The following is a 23,034-nucleotide window of genomic DNA, read 5'->3' as shown; positions in this document are numbered from 1 at the left end:
AAACATAAGAGCAAGCCTAGCTCTTTGGCTACACAAGCTACCAAAATGCCTCTGGGAGTAGTATTTAAATTATTTATGTTTAAAACAGTTTTATGGTGGTATAATTGACACACAATAAACTATGTGTATTAAAGCACACGCTTTCATAAATTTTCACCTTTGTATATACCTATGAAACCATCATCACAATCAAAATAATTAGCTTATCCATCATCCCAACAGTTTTCTTGTGCCTCATGATAAAGCTTTTCTGTTTGGTTTGTATTTTCTAGGACATCATATAAATGGAATCCTATAGTATGTATTTTTTGTCTGACTTATTTCACTCAGCATAATTATTTTGAGATTCATCCATGTTGTTACATGTACCAATAGTTTATTCATTTTTATTCCTTAGTAATATTCCAGTGTATGGATACATTACGACTTGTTTATTCATTCAAGTGTTAAGCAATATTTGACTTGTTTGCAGTTTTTGGATATTACTAATAAAGCTGCTACAAATAGTCACATACAAATGATTGTATGGACATATGTTTTCATTTTTATGGTTAAATATCTAGAGTATAATGACTAGGTTATATATATTTAAATTTTTTTTTATCATTCAAGTACAGTTGTCTCCATTTTCCCAGCACCACTCTTCCCTGCCCCACCCACCCCCATCTCCCACCCTTAATCCTACTCCCCTTTTGGCTTTGTCCATGGGTCCTTTATACATGTTCCTTGATGACCCTTCCCCTATATTTATATATAAATAAATTTGTAAATATATGTATGTGTATAAATATATTTTCATAGTTTACATTAGGTTTTATTCTTGGTGTTATACGTTCTGTGGGTTTGGAAGGATGTTTAATGACGTGTATCTATCATTATAGCATCATATAGAGTAGTTTCACTGTCCTAAATATCTTCCACGTTCTACTTATTCATCCGTCTTTCTTCCCAATCATGAGTGGGTTATATAGTAGATGTATGTTTTAACTTATTTTAAAGACACTGGTAAACTGATTTCCAAAGTGGTTATATAATTTTTACATTCCTACAAGCAGCATTATGATCCTCAGTTCCTCCACATCCTTGCCAGCATTTGGTGTGGTCAGTCTTGTTTTAATTATGGCCATCTCATAAGTACGTGCCAGTACCTTGTGGTTTTGAATTTTATTACCCTAAAGATGAACGACGTTGAGCATCTCTCTGTGCACGTATTTGACATCTGTGTATCCTCTTTGATAAAAAGGCCGTTTAAGTCTTTGGCCCATTTTTTATTGGTTTGTTTCTTACTAAGTTTTGAGTCTTCATATATTTTGGGTGGTAACTCCTTCATCATATATGTTGTTTGCCAATATCTTCCTCTGGTCCATGGTTTGTCTTTTTATGCTCTTTAACAGTGTCTTTCTGAAAGCAGAAGTTCTTAATTTTGATGAAGTCTGATTTATGGGGTTTTTTTTTAAACTTTAATACAAATATACATGTAGGAAAATGTGAATGTCCTCCTTATCCCCTAATTCACTTTCATTCCCACTTCCTGGACTTTTCCTGCTTTACAGTTTGTTGTTGTTGTTATTGTTGTTGTTGTTGTTGTTGTTCCTGCTTTACAGTTTGTTGTTGTTGTTGTTGTTGACACTGTTACAGATGTCCCCTGTTTTCCTCCCTTTTGTCCAATTCCACCGAGCCTCCACTCCCCTCCTCTGGCCTTCACCACACTATTGTCTGTGTTCAAGGGCTATGAATATATGTTTTTTTAATGAATTATGTTTTGATGTCCTGTTTAGAGAATACTTGCCTAATACCGCATCACAAAGGTTTTCTCCTCTTTTACAGTTTTAGGTTTTACATTTCAGTTTACATACCATTTGAATTCATTTTTGTATTGGTGATATGTATGTGTTGTAGCTGAAGTGCTTTTTTATACAAGGTGGAACAAAAGTAGGTTTACAGTTACTTGTGTGGAAAATAACAATAATTAATAAATAACAATACAACAACAAACTTTGTTTTGCATACTTACAACAGTAAACTTACTTTCGCCCACCATGTATATAGATATTCATTGTTCTACCATCATCTTTGCAAAAAACTGTGCTTTCTTCACTGAATTACCTTGCATTTTTGTTGAAAATCAATTGACTGAAATATGAAGGTATACGAGGTCTGTCCAGAAGGTATCCAGTTGTATACTATGAAAAAGAGACATTTATTAAAGAAGATACACAATACCAGAAACAGTGTACATAGGACAATGACACCTCAGTCCCCTTCAAAGTAGCAGCCCTGGCACCTCACACAGTTCTCCCAATTGCCATCAGCTGCCCTGTCGTATTTTCCTGGATCTCATCGATGGTCTGAAATCTCTTCCCTTTCAAAGGTGATTTTAGTTTTGGGAAAAGCCAGAAGTTGTAGGGGCCAAGTCTAGGCTGAAGGTGGGCTAAGTCACCTGGGTGATTTGATGTTTCACAAAAAAACTGTACATGAGAAGTGATACGTGAGTGGTACCGTTGTTGCGACGAAGCTGCCAATCACCAGTTGCTCATAGCTATGGCCTTTTGAATCATCTCAATAATTTCTGTGGAAGAATGCTCAAGCTTAACACAAATTGGATGCAGATTAGTTGTTCTGCTTGCTCAGTCATTTTGAATGCCACAGCCACACAGTACACATGCTCACTCAACGATGTCCACCACCCCCACTGACTGGTACAGTGTAGTCACCATTGTTCACACGTGCGCATTCCAGTCTGCTCTCTTTACTGCCAGGTTACAATGACGTCACACAAACCATTCTCATTATATTAACAATGGCTGAACTTTCTCTGGACAGACCTTGTATTTCTAGACACTTTACCTATTCATCTTTCTTTATGCTAATTACATATTTTTAATTAAATTTATTGGTGTGACATGGGTTAATAAATTTATGTACGTTTCAGGTGTACAGTTCTATAATATATCATTTGTGTATTGCACTGGCCGTTCACCACCCCAAGTCAGGTCTCCTTCCATCACCATTTATCCCCTCTTTACCATCTTCAACCTCCTCCTACCCCTTTCTGGCTGGTAATTACCATGCTGTTATCTGTCTATGAGTGGTTTTTTTTTTTTTTGGCTTAATCCCCTCAGCCTTTTCACCAAGCCCCCCCCAACCTCCCTCCCCTCTAACACCTATCAGTCTGTTCTCCACCTCTGAGTCTGTTTCTATTTTGTTAGTTTATTTTATTAGAGTCCACATATAAATGAAATCATCTGGTACTTGCCCTTTTCTGACAGGCTCATTTCACTTAGCTTTATGCTCTTTAGGTCCATCCATGCTGGACCTAAAATTTCCTTCTTTTTATGGTCAAGTAGTACTCCATTTTGTAAATGTACCACAGTTGTTTTATCCACTCATCTACTGATGGACACTTGGGCTGCTTTCAAATCTTGGCTATTATAAATTACACTGCACTGAACATAGGCATGCATGTTCAAATTAATATTTCAGGTTTCTTCAGATATATTCATGAAGTAGAATCTCTGGGATGTAAGGCAATTCAATTTTTAATTTTTTGAGATAACTCCATACTGGTTTTTGTAGAGGCTGCACCGGTCTGCATTCCCACCAATAGTGCACTAGGGTTCCCTTTTTTCCACATCCTCTCCAGCACTTGTTTATTTATTGATGGTGGCTATTCTGACAGGTGTGAGATGATATATCATTGTGGTTTTAATATGCATTTCTCCGATGATTAATGACGTTGAGCATTGTTTTATATGTCTATGGGCCCATCTGTATGTCCTCTTTGGGGAAGTGTCTGCTCAGGTCCTTTGTAGATATTTTAATTCGATTCTTTGTTTTCTTGGTGTTGAGTTGTATATGTTTTTAAATATATTTTGGAAATTAATTTCCTATCAGGTGTATCATTGGCAAATATGTTCTCCCATTTAGTGGGTTTTCTTTTAATTTTGTTAATGGTTTCCTTTGCTGTGCAAAAACTTTTTGGTTTGATGTAGTCCCATTTCTGTATTTTTCCTTTTGTTTCCATTGACTGAGAAAATCATAACAAATATATCTTCCAGAAATGTCTGAGATTTTGCTACCTGTTTTCTTCTAGGACTTTTATGGTTTTCAGTCTAACATTTCAGTCTTCAATCCATTTTGAGTTTATACTGTGTATGGTGTAAGAAGGTGGTTTAGTTTCAATTTTTTTTGCAAGAATCTGTCCAATTTTCCCAACCCCATTTATTGAATAGACTATCTTTACCCCATTGTATGTTTTTGTCTCTTTTCTAAAATATTAATTGACCGTAAAGGTGTGGTTTATTTCTGGTCTCTCTATTCTGTTCCTTTGATCTATATCTCCGTTTCAATGCCAGTACCGTGCTGTTTTGATTACTATAGCCTTGTAGTGCAGTTAATAGCAGGTAGCATGATTTTTCCAACCTCATTTTTCTTTCTCAAGATTGCTGTGGCTATTCCGGCTCTTTTGTGGTTCCATATCAATTTTTGGAAGATCTTATCTAGTTATGTGAAATAAACCATCGGTATCTTGATAGGAATTATGTTGAATCTCTCGGTTGCTTTCAGTTCTATGGACATTCTTAAGATGCATATTAATCCTTTCTATAAATGCGGTATATGCTTCCACTTATTTGTATCTACTTCAGTATCTTTCTTCAGTGTCTTACAATTTTGTGAGTATGGGTATTTTACATCCTTGTTTTAATCATTTCCTAGGTATTTTATTTTTTGATGCAATTGTAAATGGGATTGTTTTCTTAATTTCTCTTTCTGACAGTTCATTATTGGTGTATTAAAAAAACCAACTGATTTCTGGATACTTATTTTATATCGTGTTACTTAATAGAATTCATTTTTTATCCATTCTGGTAGTTCCTTGGAGGAATCTTTAGGGTTCTCTATGCACAATGTCATGTCATATGCAAATTATGTCTCACCCCTCTCTGCACTGCTGCTTGAAACAAAGTCTTTCCAGGTAGCAAGCTAGCACAGATGTAGGGCTTATCTCGTTTGTTTCCCATCTGTTAGTATTCACTGTCCTTTTGTTGCCTGATGTTTAATGTCTTGAAAAGTGTCATTTCATATATTTTGTCCTGTTCTTTACTGGTTTCAGGTGGGAAAGTAAAGCCTGTCCTTGTCTCCTTCATTTTGTTTTCAAGTGGTAGTTTGTGGGTAGCACTTTAAATTGGGTGAATGTGGTTCAACATCTCACTTGCAGAATTAAACTGTTGAGTGTGGGGGAGCTACTGTTGATTCCCAGAACTTTGGAATTGCTGTTTTAAAAGAAGTGTGCTTCTGGGATGCTACCCAGTGTTAAGTGGCTAAGATCTCTGGTTTATATATGTCTCCCTCTAGTGCAGACCATGCCATGCATGCACATAGACTGTGATCTTGGTATATTGTTTACTATAGAACAGAATTCAGTTTGTGGTAGTGTCTGTCTAGGGCCCCCTTCCAAGGAGGGTCTTTAAAGGACCTTGTTAAAAGCTGGTCCCAAGACATAGAGGGACAAACAGTTATAACAAGGCTCCAGTATTCATGAACTCTTTAGTTAGAGTGTAGAACTTTCAATAATGTGTTTGAGAATCCTTGTAGTCATTTCTAATTTTCTTTTAAACTCTTCAGACCTCCATTCTCGATGTGGGACTATCTAAACCCATACTAGCACAGAGATGCAGTCAGTAAGTTTTGATTCCTAAGTCTGGAATATTAGGTAAGAGCAAGCATTTTAAATGCATTTCCCAAAAGACAATAAATTAGTATATTCATTGAACAGGCTTTGAAAAATGATTTAATGGTTACCTCTATAGACAGCTTATTAATAAGTTGTTTATTGGTTATACTTCACTTGTGTATTCAGACAACTGTTATATCATCCAAAATAAGGACTTATTATTTATGCCTTAGAAAAAGATTTTTAAAAATTACATGTTTTACATGTTAAAGGATTTTATAATGTGCCTCATGTGTATTTTAGAGTGAACAGTATCTCCTTAAATTTCTCTTGTCCAAAATACACATGCACACAAACACACGAAAGTCTTAGGTTATGCCCTACTTTGCTAATATAAAGAAAATGTATTGGGATAAGTGACTGATGATGGTAATGTTGCCAATTCTTTACTTTATAGGCTTAAGAAATTCCAAACAGATTCCCAATAGGAATTTTTATTTGTTTGAAATTGACAGAATGATTTTGCCGCCTTTTCTGGAGAAGTCAACAAATTAAAAGAACTAAGACATTTTAAAAATAAAGAATACTCTTTTCTTGCTCTGCCTTTTGTTTTAAACTTTATAAACCTACTGTTATAAGCAAATCATAGTATCAACAGAAGAGTAGACACATACTGTATAGCCCAGGAATATTCTGGTATATATGACTTACCATATGTTATTAAGCTAGAGAAAGAATCAGAAGTTAATGGCAAAGAGATTGATTGTTCAGTAAACATGTGCATGAAAAATTGGTTCAATATTACAGAAATATCATTCTATTTATTTACTTTTACTTTATTTTTGTTGACACTATTACACACAAAAAATCATTTTAAATAGTCATCTGTACCCAAAGATAAAATTGACTTTTGTTAAAATACTAAGTCTGGGGAAATAATTATCCTAAAAGCAAATGTAGCTGAATATATAGTAAACCATTGAATGGAGGTCTTTTTAATCATTAAAGTAATGAAGGAAATTACAGAGAAATGATATATAACTGACTACATAAAATTGTGAATTATTGAACATCAAAAACCATCACAAATTTGGGGAAAATACTAACAAATAATATATAATGGAGAACTGACATTTTTAGTATTTAAAAGCCTTGCACTAATTGGAAAAACATTTAATTCAATACTAGAAGATATGTAAAAACATTACTGATAATTCATTAAAACAATAATCCACTAGTGTGAAGAAAATGTGTAGCCTAAAAATAAAAATGTAAATTAAAACAATTGATGCCATTTTTAAAATTCACATTTGAAAAGATTTTAAAAAGGGCAATCTTCAGTGCTATTGTGGATGTGGTAAGAAAAATGCTTTTATAAGCTGCTAATGGGAGTGGGAATTATTGTAACCTTTTTGGAAAATAATTTTGTTTTATTTATCAAGAATCTTGGACAATTTAGTCTCTTTGACCCAGCATTTCTTGTTTTATTTCTCAGGAACCCATACTGGAGACATAATCATAAATATAAATGCATGTTGAATAATTGAATGCATAAATGCATATTGAAAAATATGTGTGCATATTGAATATTTATCTAAAATAATAAAAAACTGAATATAACCTAAATATAGGTAAATTATGGTAAATCAGTATGTTGATATTATAACACTATTGAAACTTCTTTATAAGTTTTAAAGATATGGGACAATGCTTATAATATAATAAGTAGGGGGAAAGGAGTACTAAAAACCATTGGTGTGTATATGTATATATGCATATGTATATATCCATATATATGTACATATATAGTTTGATCTCAAATGTGTTAAAACACATATACTCATACACACATGTATACATACATACATACATGATTTGGGGATAAGACAGCAAAAGAATAGCAGTGCTTATCCCAAGGTACTAGGGTTTTAGGTTAATTTCATTTTTAGGGTCATTTATGATAGAATGATTATTGAATAGGAAAAAATTAATGGTGATGAACCTAAAACTTAAAAAAAAGTTGTGACATAACATATGGTAGAAGCCGCTTATGGGGAAGAGGTAGTTCTTAGGGAGAAGTATTTCTGAGTTCAAATCCTGGGCCTGCTCTTTTATTCTGGGCAAATTAGTTTCATCACTGAATGTAAAGTGATGATGATACTTATCTCATAGCATTGTTTGGAGGACTGTAATAACCTAATAAATGTAAAGTGACTGGCACATAACTTCTACTTAGTAAGTTTCTTATATACATGCATCATGAGGCTTTCCACAGAGACACCTTTATGACAAGATAATATGCTTGCCATAAACTGCAACCTAGGCATAGTTTCTTTAATTTAGAGTTTGAAAGATTTTTGCTTAGATTTTTCTTATGTGTTAGGTTTCAATGAACATTTTATTAGCCTTCCTCAGAAGTTAAATAAGTAACAAATATTTTTATTCTTAATAAAATATCAAGTGAAAATGATGTTCTCATACTTTTAGCATTATATTAAATGAGCTCTCTTGAAACTTAGATAATGAACAGTCATTTTATTTAAATCATTTTTAAAAATAGAGTATCAAAATTTATATTTCACTGCTCCTCCTCTGCAAATTTACTAGTAACCCGAGTCTGCATCGTGTAATTCAGTGACCATAACACTAAATGGGCAAGTCAGTTATAAAATCTTTATGATATTTCACTCAAGTTTTACCCTTTCCTAATAATCTGCAAATTTCTTGAATGAAAATAACCAATTTCTAGACAAGTTATTTGTTTTGCCAATTGGACGCCTTTGATAACTTTAAAAATTACATCTAATGGTTGAGTAGTGCTAAATTTTGTGTGTACATTAACACTTAGGAAAGAATATAGACATAAATCTGTAATAATACCTCATGGTTGCACACATAGCATTTTACAATGTGTGAAGTTTTTTCCCACATAAACTACTTTGACACCATAACCTTCTTAGACAGATATAGCAGACATTACTCTTGTTTATCAGCTTTAGAAACTGAAGGCCAGTGGCCTAAGTGACATGTCAAACATTTATTAATTCTGGTTCCAAGTCTAGTTGCTCTTTTCACTTCATCATAGCCGCTGTATTCTCAGGCACAAAAGACTGAGGAATACATTACCTTTAAACTCATCTAATTTACTAGCAGAAGAGGCCTGGAGCCACCCCCGAGGTCAGAGATTTGCTTTATGACTGTGTTTAATATGAGTTGCTAATCGAATGCCTTGTGTTGGTATACTAGAAGCTTTGACTCAATAGAGCTGCTCAGAGATATTTCTGAGACGTAATAGACAGTGAAAGAAAAAATTGTAGAAATAGCAGAATTGCCAGTGCTAAACCACAATATCCTATATGCTTCAAAGATCTTGCAGGTATCACTGTACTGTAGTAGCATACTAAAATAACAATCATATTATGCCATTATGCCATGAAGAGAAAGAGTAAATCCTGTGCAGTGTTTTCAGTGTAAGAAGATATACAAACTACATAATATGTTTTACGAAGTTTAACATTAAAATGGTTAATATTGAAGAGAAGGATTTTTAAAGGGGTTAATTTCATCTATCTACTCATATTTTCTTTTTTGTTAGATTTGTCTGTTGGTTTGTAAAGAAGTAAGTTTTTAAAAATTCAACATTGAAAAAACAATCAAATGGTAAATTATTATTTTATTTTAGGTTCTGTTTACAGAGGAAGACGTGAAATTCTACCTTGCAGAACTAGCCCTTGCTTTGGATCATCTGCACCGATTAGGAATTGTGTATAGAGACCTGAAGCCTGAAAAGTACAGTTATATTCTTGTATATCTCCCTCTTACCAGTGTTATATAAAACCTTTTTTCTCCGTTAAGTCTTTTATTTTAAAGATTATATGAAAATATATGTGAATTTTATAATCACATGAAACTTATAAAGTTAATCTTCACAAGATACTCATTGCTTTGAAATTTATTTTTTAGTATTTCAGATAAATACTGACCTATTTTAACGTTGTGATGGTTTTTATGTAATATTTGATATAAACTATTTTATTCCATCTTATTGAATGTGAATTTTGATTTACAGCATTCTGCTTGATGAAATAGGACATATCAAGTTAACAGGTATGCAAATTTTCGTATTCTACTCTAAGTTTGTTTTATATTTTTCATTATTTTATTATATATTTATCTAAGCCTGTTTTCTTTTTTCCTCTTTTTTGATTTAATTTGCATTTTGTTGATCTCTTTTGTGAACTAAATTTCATTGAAAAGATAAGATAGCTTTCAGTATGTCCTAATTATATCAAAAATTGTACAATAAAGTTGCTGTCCTAATTCAGAAGTGACATTTGGCTTTCTAAGTAAAAACACATCATCTTAGTTTTAGTCTAGACTGAAATATTATCGTTAGTAGTTATCACATTTGAAATACAGTGAATTGTTGACTTTTACACCAAGTGTTTACAATCAAAGGTTCATTTTCTTCTTTATTTGCAAAATCCTGTTTTATTTTACTTTACTTTTAATATTGAGCATTTATATACTGTGCTAGTTTTCATAGGTCTCTTATGCATTCATACAGAGGAAGACGTGAATAAGGATAGAGGAAGGTTAATGCTTTTCATTTTTTTAACTAAATCATACCTGTTTGTCAGTTATGAGGAAGGAAGGTACAAAGAGAGTAGAATAACTCATATACCTGTATCTCTCTTCTACAGTAAGGTTAAGTGGGTGAATTCTGCTTTTACAGCTTTTAGACTTAAACTAGATGAGGAGGAAAGAGTAGTTAGAATCAGTGTTAATTTATAAGCAAGGGACACAAGGCTTGTAACAGGAAGAAAATGTAATATATATATTTTTATTGAATTTATTGGGGTAACACTGATTGAGAAAACCATACAGGTTTCAAGTATATAAATCAGCAAAACATCATCTGCACACTGCGTTGTGTGCTCTTTGCCAAAAGCAAAATCTCTTTTTGTCCCCATTTCCTCCACATTTGCCCACCTCCACCGACCCCCACCTCCACTTTCACCCTGGCTATGACCACACTGTTGAGTGCATTGCATAATTCCATCATTTTTTTAATCCCAGTTTCCCAGTTCCCCTCCCCCCTGAGAGCTGTCACTCTGTTCTATGTGTCCATGCCTCTGTTTCTGTTTTGTTCATCAGTTTATTTGGTTCAATAGATTCCACATGGGTGAAATCATATTTGTTTTTCTCTGACTGGCTTATTTCACTTAGCTTAATAATCTCCAGGTCTACCCATGCTGTCAGAAAAGGTAAGATTTCATTCTTCTTTACATCCAAGTAGTATTCCATTGTGTGAATGTTTCACAGCTTTCTTATCTACTCATCTACTTATGGGCACTTGAACTATTTCCAGATCTTGGCTATGATAACACTGCAGTGAACTAGGGGCGCATATATTCTTTTGAATTAGTGTTTGGGCTTTATTTGGATATATTCCCAGAAGTGAAATCTCTGGGTCAAAAGGCAGTTCCAACTGGGGCCTGGTGGCTTAGGTGGTTGGAGAGTCATCCCATACACTAAAAGGTTGTGGGTTTGATTCCCAGTGAGGCCACATTTCTAGGCTGTTGGTTGGATCTCAGGTCTGGGAGAGTATGGGAGGCGACCAACTCTCTCTCTCTCTCTCTCTCTCTCTCTCTCTCTCTCTCTCTCTCTCTCATCAATAAACATATCCTTGGGTGAGGATTTAAAAAAAAAGGCAGTTCCAATTTTTTCTGATAGAACTCTGTACTGTTTTCCTCAGTGGCTATATCAGTCTCCATTCCCACTAACAGCGCACAAAGATTCTATTTCTCCACATCTTCGCCAGCACTTATTGTCTGTTGATTTATTGGTGGTAGGCATTCTGACAGGTGTGAGGTGATATCTCATTTTTCATTGTGGTTTTAATCACGTCTCCCTAATGATTAGTGACATTGAGCATTTTTTCATATGTCCATTGTCCATCTGTATCTCATCTTTGGAAAAGTGTCTATTTAGACCTATTGCCCATTTTCAAATTGGATTTTTTCCCCTTTAGTGTTGAGTTTTATAAGTTCTTTATATATTTTGTATATTACCTCTCTGTCAGATGTATTGCTGGCAAATATGTTCTCCCATGCAGTGGATTCCCTTTTTGTTTTGTTGATGGTTTCTTTTGCTGTGCGAAAGATTTTTAGTTTGATGTATTACCTTTTGTTTATTTTTTCTTTTGTTTTGCTGGTCTGAGCAGATATATTGGCAAAAATATTGCTACAAGAAATGTCTGAGATTATACTGCTTATGTTTCCTCCAGGATTTTTATAGTTTCGCAGGTTACATTTAAGTCTTTAATCCATTTAGAGTTTATTCTTTGTATCCTGCTACTTAACTCAATTTATTTATCAGTTCTAGTAGTCTTTCGGTGGGATTTTCAGGGTTCTCTATAAATAGTATCATGTCATCTGCAAATAATGACTGTTTTACTTGTTCCTTTCCAGTTTGGATGCCTTTTTTCCCCTTGTCTGATTGCTGTGGCTAGGACTTCCAATACTATGTTGAATAAGAGTGATGCAAGCAGACATCCATGTCTTCTTCCCTATCTTAAAAGAAACATTTTTAGTTTTTGCTCATTAAGTATGATGATAACTGTAGGTTTGTTATATATGGCCTTTATTACATTGAGGTTTGTTTCCTCTATTCCCACTTTGCAGAGAATTTTTATCATATATTGGTGCTAGGTTTTAGCAAATGCTTTTTCTGCATCTATTGATAAGGTCATGTAAATTTTATTCTTAATTTTGTTTGTGTATGGCATTTATTGATTACTGAAAATTGTAACAACCTTGCATCCCCAGAATAAATCCCACTTGATCATGACATATTATGTTTTTAGTGTATTGCTGGATCTGGTTTGCTAATATTTTGCTAAGGATTTTAGCATACATGTTCATCAGGGATATTGACCTATAATTTTCTTTGTAGTAGCTTTATGTGATTTTGGAATTAGCATAATGCTAGCCTCATACAATGAGCTTGGAAGTCTTCCTTCCTCTTGAATTTTTTGGAATGTTTGTAAAATTCACCTGTGAAGCCATCTGATCTACGACTTTTATTTCCTGGGTTTTTTTTTAAATTTTGATTACTGCTTCAGTCATTAGTTGTAATTGGTCTATTCAGATTTTTTGGATTATCCTGATTCAGTTTTGGAAGATTGTATATTTCTACGAATTTGTCCATCTGGCCCATTGCGGGTGGTACTGGCCTAGCCCGTAGGCTGGGGGCAAGCTCCATGCCTCCTCCCCCTCCCTAGCCATGCCCACTTGAGCACCAGACTGGAGCCTCTGAGGGAGAAGTGCTACAAATGTCCCAGTCTTACCAGCCATTCCTCTGGCTCCACCCTGGGGGAACTGAGTCAGCAGGGTGTGGCCACCAGGACTTGGGAAGATAGGACAAAACAAACCTGCTGTGGGGGGTGAAGACTGGTCCCCATTCCAAAGCCTCACAGTTCAATGTCTGTCTCAGTCCATAGTTTCTCCAGAGAAGGAGTACACCAGAGGTTCCTCTTGGGTGCAGCCACTGGTCTTTTCTGCTGCACTCAAACCCAGCAGGGTGCTATCACCAGTATTTAGAGGATTGGGTTGCTGCACTCCCCAGGCTGGTGCTGTGAAAACAGGATTGTTTGGCCCTGGAAAGGTGGCACCTAAGGGTGGTATGTGATAGGGACTCAGAACAGGGACCTCAGTAGCTGACCCTCCAGATTTCTGTTCGGAGCCGTGCCACCCAGATATTCTCCTTAAGAGCCCTGTGTGCCCCGAGTTGTCTTCCCTCTGCCAGAGCCCTGGGTGAGTTTTCCAGAGTGTGTGTCAGCCTTTTAGGAGGGCACCTGGGATGTTAGCAGACTCCCTCCTCTTCCCAGCAGACAGAATCCCTGCTGATTTTCAGTGCCAGATGCTATGCAGGCTCCACATCCCGGCCCTGGTGCTCTGGGGTGTAGTTCCCGGCATGGGGTTGAGACCTCATGCTCCTCAGGGGATTTTGCTGCCCAGCTATCCCTCCCGCTCCTCAGCTGCCACATGTGGGTGCAGGGGCCAGCCCTTTCTGTGTCTCTGTGAGGCTTCTTCTGTGATTCCTTGGGTATAATACTCCTGCTCAGCTGTCCTTCCGTTGGTCATTCAGGTTCATTGCTCTATAATTCACCCGTAAATATAGTTTGGTGCTGGGAGGACCTGAGTGTAGTTTCCACCAGGTCTGCAGTCATCTTGAGAAATGTATATACATATATATTCATTCTTTAAAATGACTCCAATAATAAATACATAGATAATTTACACTGTTTTATTACCATAACCTGATTCAGGGTTTTGTAATGAATAATAAACTTACAGATATAACATCTAAACAGTCCAATATGATTGGTTAACGTGTGACCATTCACAGCAGGTATTTTAAAAATACTTTTAACTTTCCATTCTTCAATTTTCCATTCTTTCTTCCTGTCTTTCTCTTTCCCTCTTCTTTTTTCCTTTCTTCCTTTCTGTGTCTTTTTTCCCTCCTTCATTCCTTCTTTCTCTATCTCATTCTTCCTTCTATCTTAAATACTACAGTCAAAAGTACTAGATTAATTACTATTTGTCATTTTTAGCAGTGGGCTGTAGTGATATAGGAATGTCCCATCTGGGCATGGTCTTCACCCTCATTCTGTGTTTCCCCATAATAATCTTAGGAGAGGGCAATACCTTTATTTTTATAAGTCCACTTTAAAATTACTCCAGACGCAAGAATGAACATAAACTTTAATAGGTTGCTCTGAATGGCAGTGGACTATAGAAAGGTGCCTTGGTATGACTGTGCTTTGACCTTGATTTACCTCATTACTGAGATTATGATTGTATAGCAGAAGATCAGTAGAATGAGAGTGTATACCCCCAAAATATCTGCATATTTGCTAGTGTAGTATTTATATCATCTTTATGTCTTTTCTGTAGCACCCACCACTAGTCTGTTTAAAAACTATTTAATATGACTTCCTCAGTTTATAAAAAATGTTTACTCATAATTTGCCATTAAAATTATGTATTGAATACACAATTGATTTTAACTTTCTGTGGTTGCAGTTGTTTGTTTCCTGAGGGGCATAATAACTTGGGGGTAACTTCTATCAAGAGAGGAAATAAATACATACAGTGTCAGAAATTTAAATCACACTGCACTTCAGCTAAATATTTAAGGGACAAACGTGTACATAAGAAAATAATTTTAAGTAATTTTATGATTATCTGCAAATTAATTACTGAGATTACTTTTAGTAATAGCAAATACTCATTAAATTGTTGTGTTCTGGGCATGCTTTTAAAATTTTAAAGCCTCATAAAAGAGTTATTTATGGTTACACAAATATACTGTCCCCAACCCTCCCAAAAAGCTTTATATACCCGATTTCTACATTTTCTTTTCATTTCAAATTAGTGACTTGGAAAAACCACTGATTAACATATATGTCTTTTTAAATCCTGTAGCTAATCCTTAATGTAAAATAAATGTTCAGTTCATTACTGAGCCAATTCTAGTGTTAAATATCATTTTGTCAGAAATAGTACAGCAAAGGACCTCTACAAAGTGTCATAAATTTCAGAAAACTAATTGTGGATAAGAAAATTCTCTTCCCTTTCTTCTTGTCACTGGAATGTCAAAGATGCCAACGTTCTTCTCTACAAGGTTGTTATATTCAGCTGAACTGACCTTGAAGAACTGCTTTTATTACATTTACTTTTGAAATGGGATATGCAGCAGGGTGGAGGGGAATGGTGGGGGGAAAATGGAAAAAACTTTACTTGAAAAAACAATAAAAAAAGAACATAGTAAGGCATTGAAAATATTTTTTAAATATGCTAAAAATCATAATACATTGTTATTATACAAGGATAAGAGATTTTGAAATTAAAATATTGAGCATGATGAGAAAATCAGTTTCTGTGGTCTCTAAATTGAAGTATTAATGTTGATAGTTTATTTAAAATAATACAGGGTTTATAGCTTTCCTTATTTATAGAATTAGGGTAAAATTTATATAGAGTAAAAATTATCCTTTAGATCTTTATGGTACTGGATTTATTCTGTATCTTGACAGCATTGTTGTCAATACTATGATTGTGATGTTGTCATATGGTTTTTGTAAGATGTCGTCATGGGGGAAACTGGGTGAGGGGTAAACAGCATCTGTGTAGTACTTCATATAACTGCAGTAAGTTTTTAATAGTCTGAATATATAGGGTTTAATTTAAGAAAAATTACTCTTTCACGTATAGTTTGTTTTACAACCTTGGACAAATGCATACAGTCTTAAAACTACCACCAATATGAAGATATAAAAGTTCTATCACACCCCACCCCAAATTTTCCCACCGTAAGTCAATCCTCCCTTTATCCATAGACAACCAGTAATTTGCTCTCTGGCCCTATAGTTCTGCTTTTTCCACATGTAATATAGACTTAAAGTACATATATAGTCTTTTTGAGTCTGGCTTCATTTATTTAGGATAGTACATTTGATATTCATCTATATTATTGTGTGTACCAATGTTTGTTATTTTAATTGCTGAGTAATATTTTGTTTTATAATGGTACCATAATTTATTTACCTAGTCCCCAATTAAGGGACATTTGGGTTGTTTCCTGTTTAATTCAGAAGTGAAGAATAAAGCCACCATAAATACTCATGTACAGGTTTTATATGAACATAAACTTTTATTTCACTTGAGTAAATACCAAAGGAGTGGGATTGCTTGGTCATGTGATAAGTGCATGTTTCACTTAATGAGAAAAGTCCAAAATGTCTTCTAATGTGGCTGTGCCATTTTGTATACCCACGAGCAATGTATGAGAGCTCTGTTTGCCCTGCACCCTCACCATTATTGGTACTGGCCGCATTTTTATTTTAGCTCTACTAATGGACATATAGTATCTCATTGTGGTTTTAATTTGCATTTCCCTTAGTAGCTAATGACATTGAGCATCTTTTCATGTATTTATTTCTTTGGAGAAGTGTCTGTTCAGATCTTTCTCCCATTTAAAAAAATTGTATTGTTTGTTTTCTTATTATTCAATTATGAGTGTTTGTTTATGTTAGTGGAAAAATTTAATTTCAAAAATTGACATTACATAGTTGCAAAAGAAAAAAAACAGTTATAAATAAATCTAACAAAACTTGGGCTAGAAAAATATTTATTTATTTATTTTTGTTGTTGTTCAGTTACAATTGTCCTGCCTTTTCCCCATTGCTCATCCCACCCTGACTCTCACAGTCCACTCCCACAGTGTCCCTCTATTCCTGTTCCTTCACTTTTACTCTGAATATAAGTCCTTTATCAGATATCTGATCTGCAAATATTCTCTTTCAGACTATAGCCTCCTTTTCATTTTCTCAATGGTATCTTTTGAAAAGAAATTTTTGATTTTGATAAAGTTCAGTTACCAACACTTCTATTTTAGAGATTGTAGTTTTGATGTTATATCTAAGAAATCCTTGCCAAATCCAAAGTCACAAATATAGTCTCTTGTATTTCTTTGGCAATTTTACAATTTTAGGTTTTACATTTTATATTTAGTTCTATGATTCATATTGATGTAATGTTTATAGTATAGATATAGATTTTTATGTCAATATCCTGTTCTGGAACCATTTGTTAAAATGACTGACCTTTCTTCATGGAATTGCTTTTAGGTCTTCATCAGAAATCAATTGACAATATATAGCCAGTTCTATTATAATATAACACATCTGATCTTAAAAATCATTGCATTATGCAGTATTGCATAATAAAAAGCATGGGACTTATGTTGAATATGGGTTAGGAGTTTAGTAGTAACTATATAACCATTGACACATTAGAGCAAGATAAGGAAACTGATAAAAATGGTATCATTGTTTTACATACTCTAAATTATTAAGAGTATATAAATACTGCAATAAATATGGTGCCTCACCTTGAAAAATTCTTAAATTTGCATGTAGAATTACTGTCAGAAAGGTTGCAGTTTTTAAGTTATTGTGAAGAGGTGGAAAGTAGATTATTTGGAGTTGGGAGGAAAGTATAACACTACAGGTGGACAAGAGTGTCTCATAACCCACATGATGAGTTGAAATCATTCGTAGATGTTTAAGGTGTGTGAATGTATGAATTTCTACTGGGCTTGGTTCAGCTAAGTGCAGTTTTCTGGTATTTCATCTAGTGCTTCTTACAGACAAATTGAACATAACCCAACATAAAATTTAATATTCAAATTCATGTTATCCTCAAGTTGTTTCCTAGTGTATCAATTGCATTAGAAAAATTTGTGTTTTCAAAACAAACATTATAGCAGAATTGACTGTATATGCCAGTCTATTCTTGGAGACTGTCCATTTATTTGTGTATATATGTCTACCTTTTCTTCAATACCACATTCTCTTGATTACTGTAAGTTTATAATAAGTATTGAAGTCAGGTAGTATAAGTCCTTCAATTATTTTCTTCTTTTTCTAAATTGTTTTGGGTATTATATTGCTTTTGTCTTTTTACATAAATTTAATTTATTTTATTCAGCTTATTCATTTCTATAAAAACTTGCTGGGGATTTTATTAAAGTTTAACTGAATCTTTAGATCAGTTTGGGGGGAATTGACACCTTTAACACCAAATTTTCCAAACCATACACAGTGTGTCTTTCCATTTACTAAGGTCTACTTTAATTTCTTTCATCAGTGTTCCTAGTTTTCAGCATATAGGTCTTCCATATACTTTGTATATTTATACTTATAAATTTCAAGGGTAATTTTGGTGTTATTATAAATGGTACTTTTAAATTTCAATTTCTAAATTTTCATTGCTAGTATATAAAATAAGATTAATTTTTATATATTCACAACTTTAGCTTTTTGAAGGCCTTAAACAAAAGTGGAAACTCACCAAAGCTAAATCAAAACAAGGTTTTTCAATATTTTTAAAAGTATAAGTTACTATCTCTTTTGTTTTAGTATATTTTAAAACCTTAGACCTCTATGACCACTTTGATTTAATTGTTGACTCAAAATTGTTGAATGTTACTCTAGTGTAGACATGAAAACATATTTTCAGATGAGATTTAACTGAGCAATCTTTAAATGCTCTTAAAGAATATCATTATTAAATACAAGCTATTTTCTATTGGTATCACAGCTTTCTTAACAGGAATTGTAGACCATCCATGAATAATTTTAAGGTTTGAATACACAATTTTGTTTCTTTTGGTATTTTCTGTTTTCTGAAGATCTTCAGATATATTTTTATGTAAATTGTTATTATAGATTTTGGACTCAGCAAGGAATCAGTAGATCAAGAAAAGAAGGCCTACTCGTTTTGTGGTACAGTGGAGTATATGGCTCCTGAAGTAGTAAATAGGAGAGGTCATTCCCAGAGTGCTGATTGGTGGTCATATGGTGTGCTTATGGTAAGTAGTGTTATTTTAAAAATATATACTAATATAAAATCAGTAGTACTTAGAAATTTTAATTTAAATTTGAGGAGGTGTCAGGTGAGGATAGGATTTCAGTAATTCATGATTATTATCTTAAAACTTGTGTTTGGCTAGCTGTTTACAGTAAGAATTAGGATTTTGGTGTTCTCATTTATTTTAAAGTTACCAGATAAGAAGGCAAATGGCAGCTTTCCTTTGAAACCATAAAGTGCCTAGAAGAAAAACAGGCAGTAAACTCTTTGACATTGGTCTTAGCAATATTTTGGGGGGAGAAATGTCTTCCAGGCAAGAGCAACAAAAGCAAACATAATCAAATGGGACTATAGCAAACTAAAAAAAACTTTTACACACCAAGGGAAACCATCAGTTAGATGAAAAGACAACTTAATGGGAGAAAATATTTGCAAATGATATGTATTATCAGGGGGTTATATCCACAATATATAAAGAACTGATACAAGGCAACATAAAAAAATCTGATTAAAAGATGAGCAGATGAGCAGAAATATCTATTTATAGATATGTCTCCAAAGAAGATATGCAGATCCCAGTAGATGCATGACAATATTCTCAACACCACTAATCATCAGAGATATGCAAATCAAACCCACAATGAGATATCACCTCACATCTGCCAGAATGGCTATTATCAAAAAGTCAACAAACAACAAGTGTTGGAGAGGTTGTAGAGAAAAGGGAACCCTCCTGTGCTGTTGGTGGGATTTTAAATTGGTGCAATCTCTGTGGAAAACAGTATAAAGTAACCTCAAAAAATTACAAATGGATCTGCCATACAACCCAGCAATTCCATTTCTGGGTATTTATCCAAAGAAAATGAAAACGCTAATTTGAAAAGATATATGCACCTCTGTGTTCATCTCATTATTATTTATAATAGCCAAGATATGGAAGCAACTTAGGTATCCACTAATAGATGAATGCATAAAAAAGATGTGGTACATTGAAACAATGGCATATTACTTGGCCATAAATAAGAATGAAATCTCACCATTTGAGACAATATGGATGGATCTAGAGACTGTTTGGCTTAGTGAAATAAGGCAGAGAAACACAGATTTTGAATGATTTCATTTTCATTTGGAATCTAAACAAATAATACAAACAAATCAAAACAGATACAGACTCATGGAGAACGAACTGATGGACTGATGGCTGCCTCAGGAGGTTGGTGGGGGATGGGTGAAAAGGGTAAAGGAGATTAAGACATACAAACTTTTAGTTATAAAATAAGTCACAAGCATCTTATAACATGTACAGCATAAGGAATATAGTCAATAGCATTAGAATAATTTTATAGTGACATGGCTCCTTGTAAGATACATAAATGTTTTATTATTATGTGATACTCCTGAAGCTTTTTAATATTGTATTTCAACTGTAAAAACAATAGAAAAAGGTCTACCAGGTTTTAGTAGTTATATAGTATTTTAATTAATTATCATAGAATTTAACACCTTACCATATATTGCCGTATTGTCAAATTGTTTCAAGCATGTCTGTAGTAAGATTTTCAACCTCTTGAGGAGAGCAGTTATATGTCACGCTACCCTTTGTCTCCTTGTACCTACTGTAGTTGGCATATTGACCAACTAATCTGGTAAAAGATTAAGCATACAAGTTGTGGTGTTAATTGGGATAATAAATGAATAGCTATTGAATTAGATAGAATTTGCTTTTGAAGTCTGATCATCCATTTTGCCTATTTATCACTGGATGACACTTAATATGCTACACATCAGTATTTTAAGTGCCTTTTATAAGACCGCCATTTGGGGAAGGCAGTGGAGTGGGAACTGACTAGAAGTACAATATTTGGCATTTTCTGTGATCTAAGAAGTCATGCAGTCTGGTTGAGGAAACAATTGGGATAGCTAAGTAAACTGACTGGAAGTACCTTAGACATTTAGGCTAAAATTAAATATAAGCTGATGTACAAAACATGGAGGAGGGACCTCAAAATCAGCTCTGAAAGATGGATAAAATTTAAATAGCTGTGTAAAGAAGGATAATATTGTGATCATATCAGCAAGGACCTGGAGAATAAGCTGACTAGAATAGTAGTGAAGAATGAGGGTGATGGTGGAGGAAATGGGGCTATAAATCTTAAGCATTTGCATGCAATTTTCTGAGTAACAGGAAACTTTTGCAGATTCTTAAACAGGATGGTAGTTATAGGAAAAAATGTTTTTTGGGGGGAGATTAGCCTTGACAGAATTATATAAATAGATTGTAAGTGGAGGAAACTAGAAGTAGAAAGGTCAACAAGGTCTCCTTACAGAACAGTTGTAAAATTATAGAATATAGAAGAGAAAATCTTAAAGACATTTCAAAGGTTTGGGGGTGGGAGATTGGAGCTTGAGAGAGATGATTCCCACACATCATAATGCCTTTCTTTTTCCCTCTTCTTTGACTCTCATAGCTACCCCTTCAGTCTCCAGTTGTGAACCATTAGTATCAATTTGGTAGGGAAAACTGGGGCTTGAGAGAGATTGAGGCCGAATCAGATTTGAGAGTCATCAGGATATAGGAAAGAGTTGAATGGATAAGCTGATAACTAAGGTTGTGAGTTCACAAATGAATAGAGAACTGAGGCCAAAGCCATTATTGAATCTAAGTTTAAGGTTTTAATATTGATATAAAAATTTTTAATGTACTATGATGATCATTTTTATACCTGGTCTTTTTTATACCATTAATTAACATTCTAATCATTTGCATTGCAATTAAATCTTTTAGGGAAAATGTTTTCCTCATGATGTGTACAACTGTCTCAATTTTTTCTTTTTAAAGAAGTTATTGGTGAGTGTGTGTTGTATGTATGTGTGTGTGACCTCTCCTTTTTGGTTCCTATTTTTAGAGGAGTGAGGGGAATGAGAATGGTTAAATCTTTCTTGATAATTTATAAATTTGAAATTGTTTAATGCTTATTTTTAGTTTCCTTTGTTGGTTAAATTGTTTGCTTTAAGAGCATATCTTTGCAAAGAAAATGCCTTGTGTCTATTTCCAAATTTCTTTGGTAACTTAACCAAATCCAACAGTACTGAAAACACTTGGCTGGTTTAATTTCCTAGTGGTCACCTATCAGTTGAGTTATATATAGTGGGGTACCAGAAGTGTATTTCCTTAAGTGACCAAGTCTTTTGCTCCTATTTTGTCATACTGTCATGTGCAATAGATTCTGTGTGATTTGATGATCACGTATTACAAGTTTCAATTTTTTCCTAAAGAATTTCATTGTATATTCTAAGTTGTGCTAAATTGATTATGTTATCTTTTCGCTTGTTTGTTTCAGTTTGAAATGCTTACTGGTACTCTGCCATTTCAAGGTAAAGACAGAAATGAGACCATGAATATGATATTAAAGTAAGTGTAAACATAATTTTTTTCTTTTGGGAACATTTTTTGCTTTCAGTTTTGAGAAATTTGTTGTGGGTTTAAATTCATACAAAAGAACATTTATACACTGTCTTTCATTTTCTTTTCCTATCATATGGGGGACATTATTTACCAATGTGAAAGCATTCTGTAATGTTCTTTTGGAGATTTGTAAATTAAGAATTGTGGCTAGATTTAAATGCAATTTTCTAAAATCATCTTTTCCAGAGCAAAACTTGGAATGCCTCAGTTTCTTAGTGCTGAAGCACAAAGTCTGCTAAGGATGTTATTCAAAAGGAATCCAGCAAATAGATTGGGTATTGTTTATTTTCTTAGCTTTTGTAATAATACACTGCATGCTTTGAGAGGGTAATTATAACTTTATGTATTCTGGCTTAAGCTCTTTATTGCCACTATACATTTACACCTATAACTTTGTATTTTGTATATGCAGAGATTCCAGTAAGTTCTGTTATGTCTATGATTAAAAATGGAGC

The 23,034-nt window shown here is 33.9% G+C and overlaps 1 protein-coding gene across 3 annotated transcripts in view; it reads left to right on the top strand.

Moving 5' to 3' along the window:
* RPS6KA6 (ribosomal protein S6 kinase A6) overlaps nucleotides 1-23,034 on the top strand; it is a 110,626-nt gene that overhangs the window by 42,559 nt on the left and 45,033 nt on the right. For all 3 annotated transcript variants that reach the window (XM_045847433.1, XM_045847432.1, XM_045847434.1), the window contains 5 exons: nucleotides 9,357-9,463; nucleotides 9,744-9,781; nucleotides 18,972-19,114; nucleotides 22,455-22,525; nucleotides 22,766-22,854. In XM_045847433.1, the coding sequence (XP_045703389.1) occupies nucleotides 9,357-9,463; nucleotides 9,744-9,781; nucleotides 18,972-19,114; nucleotides 22,455-22,525; nucleotides 22,766-22,854 (448 nt within the window). The remainder of the gene's footprint in view (nucleotides 1-9,356; nucleotides 9,464-9,743; nucleotides 9,782-18,971; nucleotides 19,115-22,454; nucleotides 22,526-22,765; nucleotides 22,855-23,034) is intronic.

The sequence above is a fragment of the Phyllostomus hastatus genome, unplaced genomic scaffold, assembly GCF_019186645.2.
Source record: "Phyllostomus hastatus isolate PE091 unplaced genomic scaffold, TTU_PhHast_1.1 phas_contig_551, whole genome shotgun sequence".
Classification (NCBI taxonomy): domain Eukaryota; kingdom Metazoa; phylum Chordata; class Mammalia; order Chiroptera; family Phyllostomidae; genus Phyllostomus; species Phyllostomus hastatus.
Note: the sequence above shows the minus strand (reverse complement) of the source record. Positions and strands in the feature narration are given on the sequence as shown.